This window comes from Lathamus discolor, chromosome 2, assembly GCF_037157495.1.
Source record: "Lathamus discolor isolate bLatDis1 chromosome 2, bLatDis1.hap1, whole genome shotgun sequence".
Classification (NCBI taxonomy): Eukaryota; Metazoa; Chordata; class Aves; order Psittaciformes; family Psittacidae; genus Lathamus; species Lathamus discolor.
The window spans coordinates 50,895,401-50,907,183 of NC_088885.1; the positions used below are offsets into that span (position 1 = coordinate 50,895,401).

Genomic DNA, 11,783 nt, shown 5'->3' on the forward strand with positions numbered 1-11,783 from the left:
CACAGCAGAACCAGGAGCAGAAGACAGTTTGCCGAGACCATCCAGAACATGGACAAGGCAAAAATGTAATTTACTAGCGAAGTACCTTTTCCCCAACAAAGACTAGATCAAATGAGCACCAAAATAAAAGGGAGAATTCCCTTTGCATCCAGCGTATGCTTAACTACCTTCTTTTGAGATAAAACTACCTTCTGGAAAGCACCTTAAAAGCAGTCAGTTTGTCAATTCTAGTATATTGGAAGACTATTTTGGGCTTGCAAACTGAAGCAAAACATTCCAGAACCAAATACGACTGCAGCAGAAGTACTTTGGACTGCAAATGTTACTACATCAAAGAAAAATCTAGTGTGCACACAAGCGCTTACAGCCTACTTTACCTCTCGTTTTCTCCTTTCTTCCTGAGTACGATGCAGGAGAGAAGCCTTTTCTTCCTGTAAGACACAAATAAAGGTACTATTGCATTTACATTCCAACATAATTCAGATGTGTTCATTATATTTAATCTAGACTTTACTTTGAGGATTGTTCTCAATACATACAACACTGGAGAAAAGTGTTAACTGCTTTCCACACTTACAAGTACATGTAACACAGCCCTCTCAAAAGCAGTGACAGAGGGAAGCTATGTAAAAAGGAAAAAGACAAAGTGCAGCAAACTGTACTGATCCCTTTCCAGGTTTGTGTTCGCAGCATCCCAATACTGTAGGCAAACATCATCCATGCACAAATAGGGGAGCTCAAATATAATAAAATCCAAATCCTACCAGGTAGTACCAAATGTTTACTGAGTGTTTTGCGTGCTTGGAGTGTATCTAAGTCATTGGCCCAGGTGCATACAGCAAGTTGCGACACATTCAAAGGTACCACACACTGGTCCAAAAATCCCATGTTTCTGTCTAACAGCTTAATGCGTTCTTGCATTTACTTACCTTTTTCCTCAAAGCTTTTCTGGAAAAGATGTCAAAACAGACTTGTATAACACAAATGGTAGGAACTCTTTCTTTTAAAATTTTGAACTCTTCACCCAAACTAAGGCTACAAACCAACTCTCAGGACAGTGACCTTTCCAACAGAGAAAAAGGATGGAATACTAAAATATTCAAGAGACCTCTAAAGACCACCATTACAATAGAAAACCTGTGCATCAGTTTTAAAAACACAATCTTAGATCAGTACACATAGATTACAAAATATAAACAAAGTTTTATTTGCAGGAACCTCTTACTGGATGGTTTTCCAAGGAAATATAGAAAATTATTCCTTTCTCATGCACAGTATTCAGCTCCTATTCCAGACAATAAGAGCTGAAAGTACCCTGGCACCTTTCCAAATCGAGTCTAAAATAGACAATAGGCTTAAGGAAACTATTCTTTTTTTGTCTCTGATACAAATGACTACTTCCTTTTTCTCCATACGCCTTTTTTATTCTCAAGAAGAAAAAACAAATCACACTCAAGCTGAAAATTTATCTGAATACATAAAAATAGATTTGAAGCTAGCAAACAAATGTTTATAAAATATTTAACCACATCTAAAACAACTGTGCTGGAATATTTTCGAAGTCTATATGACAATACAAAAACATGAGCCAGAACTCTTCTGCTTTTGAGGGGTTTTTTTATGATAGAAAAAGCAAGGCAATGATTCTGCTGGTTTCTTTAGGATAGAAAATAATTTAATGCAGACCACCAATGGAGAATAAAAAAAAAAAAACACCCACAAAAACATAGATGCAAGAAAGGAATTTAAAGTTTGGTTTGCAATTTAGGTCATTTACTGCAGCAAGCATAAAGAAAAATCCCACAAGAAGGTTAACCATCTTTCCCTCTAAAGACAGTATTTATGGCCAAAGACACCACTAACTACAGCTACTGCCCTCTAAAGAGAGGAGGGTTCCCACAGCATAAACAAAACATTATGAAATCCATACATAAGACTGTGTATCTCCACCCCAGGAACAGCTCCAGGTCTGCTTGGTAACATGGGGCAAGAGGTTCTGACCTCACACACAAAAAGTCAAAATAATGCACTACATTAAGAAATAACCAACAGACAGCTTGAAATTTCAGTACGTCACTTCTCTTTCAACAACTGATACCCAATGCATTAAAGAAGCTAACAAGAGGTTCCTATTTAGAAGTGATCAGAATGACACCTCTTCAATGTGCTTGGAGATTTTCATTGTGCAGCTAGCACCATGCAGACAGCTTTTCTGCTTAGAAGCAAAGCTGCTGAATTTGTCATTACACTTCAGAGTACATTGAAAGAAAAAGCAAAATAATGTATGTAAAAGGGAAGACAAATTACTACATATGCATGGAGAATGGTGCAAAAAATGTAAACATTAAATGCAAGGGCTTAGTAGATAAAGGAAAATAAGCAGCCAGAAGGCTTACCAGAAACAAGTAATTTTAAGTATTTGGAGAGGAAGGGATATTACAAGAGGGCAGCATATCCTCAGTCAGTGTATCACCGGCTTTCCATTGATCAGAAATTGGGCCTCTTCGAAGCAAGCACACTTTAAACCAATCTTAAACTTTTAAAACTTAAAATTTTTAAACTTTTAAAAACTTAACATTTAATTTTTTTTAGTCTATGTCACATACTTGCTTTGAGTATCTGTAAAGAAAAACCAACTATTTAAAGTATAAATTACATACGATAGAGGAACTGTCTTAAGACAAAGAATAAAATATTCAGGTAAGTATATCCCACCCTTAAAAAAACATGATCAGTCAAATACTACTATTCTTGTTCACAAGACACAGACAGACCAGAAACACAAAGGAATGGAATAAAGACTATGGCTAACAAATATATATAAATTAGATGCAAGAAAAATGTATCTCCTTCAGAGTTACTCAACCCAGTGAAAATACACAGTCTCTTCAGAAATTAGAAAGTAACAGCAGATATGCAACATAAAACAAACCTGCTGTGGGAAAGAGATAAAAAGAGCTATGAAATAACCTTCCTTCCCCTACAAAGCACCCTAACAAAATTATTTCTTAAAGACAGCTAACTGCAGTGTCATCTCTGAAATCCTCCCAGCCTTGCCTCTTAATAAACAGCACAATGACAAAAAGCTCAACTCAGTAGCTGTTGCTCTTTGGCTGGTTGTGAATGTCAACAGCATTATACATGTACATTTGACAACTCCTATCTGTATGGTCACATGACTGCTGACAGCTACAGCTGCTATTCCAACCACCCCTTCCTGCCTACCTACAGACAGAGCTACTCACAGTATGAGAGCATCTGAGAGTAAGTCCTGAAGATCACATCTATCTCATTCCTACTCACATCAGCCTTGCCTCGCTTGCGCAACAGTCATGCTGTCTTCTCTCTTCACCTGCGAAACACGCAGACGTCAGGTATCAAGCCTACTTATCAAGGTAGCCAGGCAGACATTTTAAGTGGAATGAAGCACCAACTTGATTCCTTCAATCCTAACTCAAAGGAGTGAAAAACCATTTACTGAGCCAAATTCCTGACACTTCTATCTATAATACAGTCTTCTTTCTTCAGAAGCTCGACCTCCTAAATGCAGAACAGGGAATGCGCTATCTGCGTGTTTCGTGCTATGTTTAGTATAATACTAGCAGGCCTTTTCCTGTCGGCTCCTTCCTCCAACAGAAGATATTGGCAAAGATAACCAACCTCAAGGTCTAGCACGCAAGCCACACAACCATGAAAAGCCCAATTTGAGAAGTTTTCTTCACCAAATATGTGAGCCATGACACAAAGAAACAAGACAGCAAAGAAACAGTATGTGACAACAAAACACAATGAGACATTACGGATGGTGACTCAAATAATAAGACAGAAGGGCGAAAGAGGTGAAAACAAGGAAGCAGATGGAGGACAGTATATAGAAAGGAAAGCTTGTGACTACCATCAAAGAAACATTAAGTAATATCTGAAATGTTAATTCATGCATCAGGCTAAAACTGCTATGTACCACATGATTCACTACAGCAAAGTTCGAAGTCACATCGCTGCTGTAACAGACCAGTTGATGAGAACAGCTGCATCTCACAGTGTAACAATGTCAAAGCTCAAAAAACTCCAATACATAAGAAAAAGATAAATCAATTAAAGCTGCTTTCTTGCTCTCATTTTGCTGAAATCCACTCTTCTGTTGCAAGAGCAACACAACTCCTAGCCTTTATATATCCTAGGCAAAGACTGAATAACAAATTATATATATTATATATACATACACAAATGGTGAGTCTTCTCACATTTTAACCTTTTGCATCAAGATCGAGAAAACATTTTCAGCCCTCCTGGACTAAAAGTCAGGTTCAAGAAAAAAAAAGTATAAATAATTATCTTTTTTCAAATACTTCTAATATTTTTTGACTCTTTCAAAAAAACACAAAGGTTTATTTTTTTCTGCAGTTGGGAATGCTATTCTATTTATCATTACAATAGAACATGCAAAGTACAAGGCATGACTTTCGGGAAATTTTCACAGAAAAACAAATAAGCACTTAATCTTTTAATTTTGGGGGACAAGCATAAAATCTTGTATGGTTTTCATCTATAAAACCCAAGAACTTGCATCTTTCTTCTTTACTTTAAAATGAGGAACATGACTTTTCATCTGAATTTAGTTTGAACCACATAAAAATCAGAAACAACTACCAAAGCAAATGAAGTGACCTAAGCAATTAAAATAATTATATTCCTTTTAATGTAAGTTCAACAAGTAAAAGGAAGATTTTGTAGCATTTACTTCTAAAGAATAAAGGTGGACAATGGGAGACACCCTCTCCAAAGTGGTTCTCAACAGTGCTCCCTAGTTCCCAGCATTCTTTTAGGCATGATAAACACCACTTTTTTCTTTTCTGAATATTAAAAGAAATCAGCATTTTAAGAACAATGTCTTGAACTGGACCTCAACAATTTAAATTCCAGTGGATACACAGCTCAGCCAGCCTGAGTAAAACATGTGCAGCAGCTTGAAAAGCTCTGCTTTAAAACAGTTTGCAAGTCTTCATATCACTGATAATTTACATCACAATTGAGTTTATATTCTTCTTCCAGAAGGTATTTTAAAGTACTTAAAACATGCCCAGGAAGACGCACTTGGCCAGGGAAAGCCTTGGCCTCACTAAAATCAATGTCACAGTGCCTGCTAGAAAACATCTCAGCATGTTAGCTCAAATTTTACTGTAGGATATAGGGAGTATCTGAAACCACTTTAATCACAGGAGCTACAAAGCCATGCACAGTGGAACCAGGACTTGACTGAAGGCTCTAGAGGCCAGATGAAATGCAAACAAGTTGGTTTAGTTTCACTCTGTTTGTCTCTACTATGATTTTTAATATGTATATTGTATGCACCATTGTAGTTCACTGACTTCTCATTTTCTCAAAATCAAGCAGGGAAAAGCCATACCTATAAAAGCAAAATTTTTTGTTCTGAATTTGAGAAAATCACACATCACAAAATAATAGTGTAATCACTGCTGCCAGCTAACTGTAACTCCATCATTCATAGCTTCCTTTGAAATGGGGAGAATTTTAAATGTCACTGAGAGTGGAAAAAGTCCAAAAGACTCTAGCACGCATTAACTTAGTTTCCTACTGACATACCATCGTTATTTTACAACCTCATGGTCTCTACACCACAGATACGAAGTTCAAAGAATATTTCAAGACTTAAGCTTTGACATTTCAGTGTCTGGACACCGTTCTGACTCAGAACGAGGTATGTACTTGCTAAGGATCTACACCATTTGCCTTATACGGCAAAGGTCTTACAGAGCAAAGCAGTGCAATTCTTTCCCACCATTCAAAAATAAATTGTAGATTTGTAACTATAATCTAGAAAACCTGTGCTATAAATCCCTAGCAATATTTCCTTTCCAATGGTGACCGGCTATAGGTTCAAGTAAGATAGAATAAAAGAGTAATTCTTTCTTCCTGAAGTTAGTAACAACTTTCCTCAATCAGTAAGAGAGAAACAACTATTTTTTGAATCTGGCCCATCACTGCTTAAATCCTACAGACATCTATCACTATAAACAATCCCAGCCTGTGCAGATCTCTTTATGCACTAGCAATCTTAGAGCCTATTGCTTTTATATCATTATTTTTTATTCCTTGTGAAGTTACTTAACACATAGAACACAGGCAACAAAGACCAAACGAGACACTTCTAGAGTTGAGAGCAGGGCAGGGGGAGAATATAAGGAATCTAATGCTTAATGTTATATTATTAAGAAAGTGTATCAGTAACTACTAAAATAAAATGCAAACTTTGTAAATTGAATATATTTGATTATTAAAAATGTCCACGTTAAAAGACATTAGAGACTTTTTAAAATAGAGATGGAGTCATAACTATTTCTTCATTAGAAATTTTCCGTATCTTCCACCAAAAAAAAAAAAAAAAAAACAACCAAAAACTAAGGAGAAATTCAGTTAAGTTAGTTTCACTTTCGCTGTCATGACAGTACTAACTCATCTGTATCACAAATTCTCTAAGAATACTCTATTTTAAATACTCCTGGGATTTATAAAAGCACAGTTTAGATATCTCAAGTGATATTGTACATTTGACTTAATAATATTCTTTTAACCATTTTTCCTGGTTAAAGGCTTACAAAACATCATTAATACATTTCATAACCTAAACAAACCATGTGGACCTGCAGAGCCCCTTGTACATCTCAGCACAGGCATGGGAATCCCCTGCATGGATGTACTACAGGACTGATACCTCATATTTTTCTTAACACTAATAAAAATAATGAAGGAATGCTAGGCCTCACTGTACCAAATGAAGTTGACATGGTTAAACAGATTCTGCACTATCCCACCAAGAATCCAACTTCATGATAAAGTTAGTGAAACCTGCCAGCTGCCACCAGAAGGCATGGTGACATGCCACCTTCAAGAAGTATGCTCACTACAGGGGATACAACGGATGGAATGGGAACCACCCAGGTGAAGGACCATCTGCTTCTGTTCACTGCAGAGTTAAGCTGGGTTAGCTCCATGTGAACTGTTCCCCCAAAATAACTCTGCTCTCCTGCCTGACACACCACAGAAATTTTGCAGCTGCAGCCTTTTAGGCAACAGTTCCTGTCCTATACAACAAATCCATGACTAATTCAAGATGTTCAGATACTGAACTCCAATAACAGCACTCATTTTTGAAGGCTATTTTACTTCAGAAGTAAAAAAAATGTTTTGCCAGTTGCAATTAAAACTAAATATGAAAATGTCTTTTGAATAGCCTTATAAAGCATGGACTCATGTTTTAAAGGTGACAAGAAGCAACCACAAAAAATAAAAAATTATAAATAAATAAACAAAACACAGTATCTACACCTCAAACACACAGACAACTAATGCAAACAGTCCAAATGAATCAGCAGATTTTGGAAAGTTCATATGGAGGAAACATTCCAAACACTGACAATACTGTCTCTATTTTAACATTCAGGTACAATGCAATATTAAAATAGTACAATAAATTCTGAAAGGATCAGTCACTGTGATGGTCATTTTGAGAACTTTAATTCTGCAATCTGGGATTTTAACAAAAATAAGCGATACTTAATGACTACTTTTTCCGCAAAAAGGTGTCATGGATTGAAGTGCCTCTTTACAGTATCTGCAGTTCAGACCACCGTAACACACGTGAACATAAGACGCAAACAGTGTTAAAACAAACCAGAAGCTCTCTGCTTTTATTATTCAAAGTTGTCATAAAAGCTAGTGCTGAGAAAGCACACTAGATTCAGTACCTTTCTAACTGCCACAACGCCATATGTCCCCAGCTATATTTCTATCATTGTGCCTATACCCATAGCACTTGCTGAGGTCAGCCTCTCCTGAGGCCTAGGAAAATACTACAGACACAAACGGCCATGTCAGACAGGGTATCGACATGTGTGACTCATGACCAACACCAGTTACTGGCTGCAGCTGCAGTTATATTAGCAAAAACATGCTTTTAATAGTCAGATTTGCTATCATTTACTTTGGTGTGGTTGCATCCACATCAAGAAGACTCTGATGGCATCTTTAGCACTGGAGTCCCTGCTTTTGTACTGGAAAAGTTTCACTAATATGGCTACACAGGTGCAACAGCATTTGGACAACTTCCCCAGACTGGGTAGAGTAATTCTTAGCATTAAGCAGCCTGCATATAGATTCTACAAGTATTTATCAGTTGCGCTTTAGTCCCCCCAAAAAAATTAAAATAGGCAGTGCTAAGCATCCAGCTAACTAACAGAGCATCACAGAGATAGAGAAATGCAACTATATGCTGCATCTTTCTAAAATTACACACATTTGGGAGGACAAGGGGGTTTATCAGAGAAGTATTTTTTTTCGTGTGCACAAAAAGCTGAAACATTTTAAAATTCAGCCTTCTGTAAAACCGAAGCCTATAGGCATGAGATATGTGATCACAAGAAGCCTGTGACGTGAAATAATGAGAAACTCACGGACCCCATAGAAACACTTGGCACACCAATCTCTGCTGTAGTATGTTTACATAAAGTTCACGTAAACTGCATTTTTATAAGTAATTCTTAGTATTGTTTATATAAATTCTTTCATTACTACTGTACATAGTTTTTGGAAACAAGCTGCTATTTCAATGGCATTCTATAATGAACATATAACCAAAGGTGCAACAAATTGAATGTGCACTGATGCAGCACAAGCACTTCAGTGTACCAGTGTAAGATCATGAAATCTGTGGGCTAGTCAGTACCAACCCAATCATGAAACACAACCTCTGGATTGGGCACAGTGAAGGTCATACATCAATTTCAGTTTTCACTTCCTTTAGCTTGTAATTTCTGCCCTTGACTATTTATACCTGTATAACACTAATAAATTTGCCCAATATAATTAAAAAAGATAAAATTCTATTCAATATTCATTTAGAGATCAGTAGGGGTAAAACAAGATGACAACAGTTGTTTACTTCTGTAGAAGGAAACAAGTTTTGTACAAAACGCTATTTGCAAGTCAGTGTAAAAAGTTGCAAAGTACATGAAGTGTTCAGCTGAGGACAAGGGCCTGTCCTGCCAATTTCAGCTGGGGAATATTTATGGTATTTTTGCCTCATGTAATGCCCCTGGTATGTAGCCTAATGCACAGAAATGTCCTAGAGATAAACAGAAAATTATTCAGATGAAAAGCTGCACAATTTAAATGCAGTTCTATTACACATTGTCTTTAATAAATTACGTAAGATAACACACTAAAATGCAAACTTTGCTGTGATTTTAGTATCACAAGGTGCAGTATTTTAGCTTGTTTCCTAACTGTTCTGCCAAACCGCAAAAGTTTTACAGAACCCAAGTTGCTTACAGTGTACAGTAACAGAAATTTCAGAGTTATTTTTACTCCATTAAGATTTTAAAATACCAATGAAAATACTTATTAGTTTCCCATGCAATCACATCCAGTGACAACATGGGGAATCAGTATTTTATGCAGTGAAATAGTGACCCTTATAAATCAGGCCACGTCTACAAACACTGTCCTTACCCTTGATCTTCAGTAGTTCTACGCCCTTCAGTGCATAGATTAAACATCTGACTACCCCGTCCAATCAGCAAGATCTAAATAGACCATTCCGTTTCTCTTCTATCGATAAATACAAGGAGATTCAATAGTCTGGGTACAGCACACAATTAACTGCTGCTCACTCTGCACACGACCAATTGACTGAACGTAAACTTGACAGAGAAAAGCTAAACCTGTGACCCGGCCGGCCACCCTCACTCACGTGGATGAAGCCTCCCCCAACAATTTGCTTTGATCCCGAGTTGTGTAAGGCTGTTCCCCGCCATCCCTCCAGCGAGGCGGATCCTCGCAGGACTTCCCCTCTTGAGATAAATGACTGGAGGTGTCCAAGTCCTTCCCTCCTTCACCCCGGGAGCCCTAGAGACGAAGGGCTCAGGAGGTGCCACCAGCCACAACAAACCAGATTGCTCGCAGGGAGGACGAGCGAAGGAGACATTTCCTCGCTTCCCACAGTTCTTACTACACTGTAAGATTGGGATGTGTGTGGCCTGATTAAATATATATACATATATATATATATATGTATATAAAAATTGAAAAAAATAACAACACAGAGCCAGGGCGATCAGCGATAAACGTATCATCAGGAGGAGAAGATATCTTCCCCCCTCTATTAAACCTTAGTCATAGCTGCTCCCATTTTTGAAGGCCCAAAGGTAAAAATAACGATAAATACATGACGGCAAGGCGGGCTTGGGACGAGGGAAACCGACACAGACACAAACACGGAGACAGGCACCGATTCTTACCTTCCTACTCGCTCCTCCGAGAGACACCTTGGGCCTTGTTTTGAAATCCCCTTCAAAGCTAAACATGTTTACAGCTTATCCCATCTAGAGCGGGGTCCGGCCCCCCGAGCTGACCCAGCCGAGGGGGCGCGGGCCCGCTGGCAGGGACAGCAGAGCGGCCGGCCCCGGGGCGGCACGAACCCCCCCCCCGGCTGGCACCCCGCGGCCCGCCCGCCGGCGAGGCGAGGCGAGGCGAGCCCCGCGCCGCCCCCACCGCCCGCCCCCGTGGGGCTGCTCGCCTCACGGCGACCCGGCTTCCCCTCTCTACCCCCTCGCCGCGGCCTTCGCTTTCCCGGTCACCCCCTTTCTGACCGGCGGCGACGGCTGAGTATAGTGGGAGGGAGGAGGAGGCAGAGGGAGGGAGCGGAGGAGGGGGCTGGCGGTGCTGCTTCACTTGCACTGGGGGAGCAGCCGGCTGTGCAGAGAAGATGGCCGCCACCCGCAGCCTACCGGGCGCGCTCCCGAGGGCCGGGCGCGGCGGCGCGAGCACCGCCCGCAACTGCCGGGGCCGCGCCTCCCGCGCGCGCCGCTCCTCGGCCTCTGCGAGGAAGCGCCTCGGTCCTGGGGCGGCCTGAGGTCAACGGCCGCGCGTCGCGGCCTGCCAGCCCCGCCGGGCCCTCCACACTGCCCGGGCCTAACGACTGCCTTGTGTCCCCCGGCCCGCTGCAGCCAGCTCCAGCACATCCCTGAGCAGCGCCCGGTGTGTCCCAGCTGCGGTGGTGTCGTCCGAAGCTTGTTGCCATTTTAAATACGAGCTTTGTGGAGGTACGCTTCAGTGGTGGTCTTGGCAGTCCTGGGGTAATGGTTGGACTTGACAATCTTAAAGGTCTTTGCCAACCTAGATGATTGTATGCAGGAGCATTTGGAGGCGGATTCGGAACCCTTGTACCGCTGCTGCCACAGCCCGGCTGCAGGGAGGAAAGGGTCTGAGCTGAGGGTTCTGTTTGGCCCTGGCACAGGGCTGCCTGCCTCGGTGGCAGTGGGCTGCAATAACACACATTTCATTCATATATACATTATATATTTAAAAATATATACATTCGCCCTTGTCAGATAAGTGTATGATAGACATTACCCCATTGCAGACTTCATGACCAGTGCGAAGACCAAACACTGAACACCCAAGTACAGGCCCTTGGGCTTACTACGCAGGTATAAAAATCCTCTTGAAAAAGTTCCTGATGCAAGTGGCCTCTTGCCCGGGATCAGGGCCTCAACTGTCAATGAAAAATGGAGAGGGGAGAAGGCTGTAACATCAAAGCAACAGACCTGAATGGTGAAACTACACCTGACTCTCCACTATTTTATATTCATAGCCTGTTGACCTTTTTTCAGTGCTGTGATTGCATCCTTCCAGATGCAGAGGCGATATGGACAACAGCAATAACAAAAAGCAGTTATTCAGTCTTCAGATAAGAAGTGCTAACT

At 40.3% G+C, this 11,783-nt stretch overlaps 1 protein-coding gene across 1 annotated transcript in view; it reads right to left on the minus strand.

Moving 5' to 3' along the window:
- Positions 1 to 10,548, minus strand: part of UBE3C (ubiquitin protein ligase E3C) — a 77,202-nt gene extending 66,654 nt beyond the window's left edge. The window contains exons 1-2 of the mRNA XM_065666802.1: positions 10,317 to 10,548; positions 378 to 431 (exon numbers count right to left, since the gene is read on the minus strand). Coding sequence (XP_065522874.1) covers positions 378 to 431; positions 10,317 to 10,382 — 120 coding nt within the window. The 5' untranslated portion in view covers positions 10,383 to 10,548. The remainder of the gene's footprint in view (positions 1 to 377; positions 432 to 10,316) is intronic.
- Between the last annotated feature and the right edge of the window lie 1,235 nt (positions 10,549 to 11,783).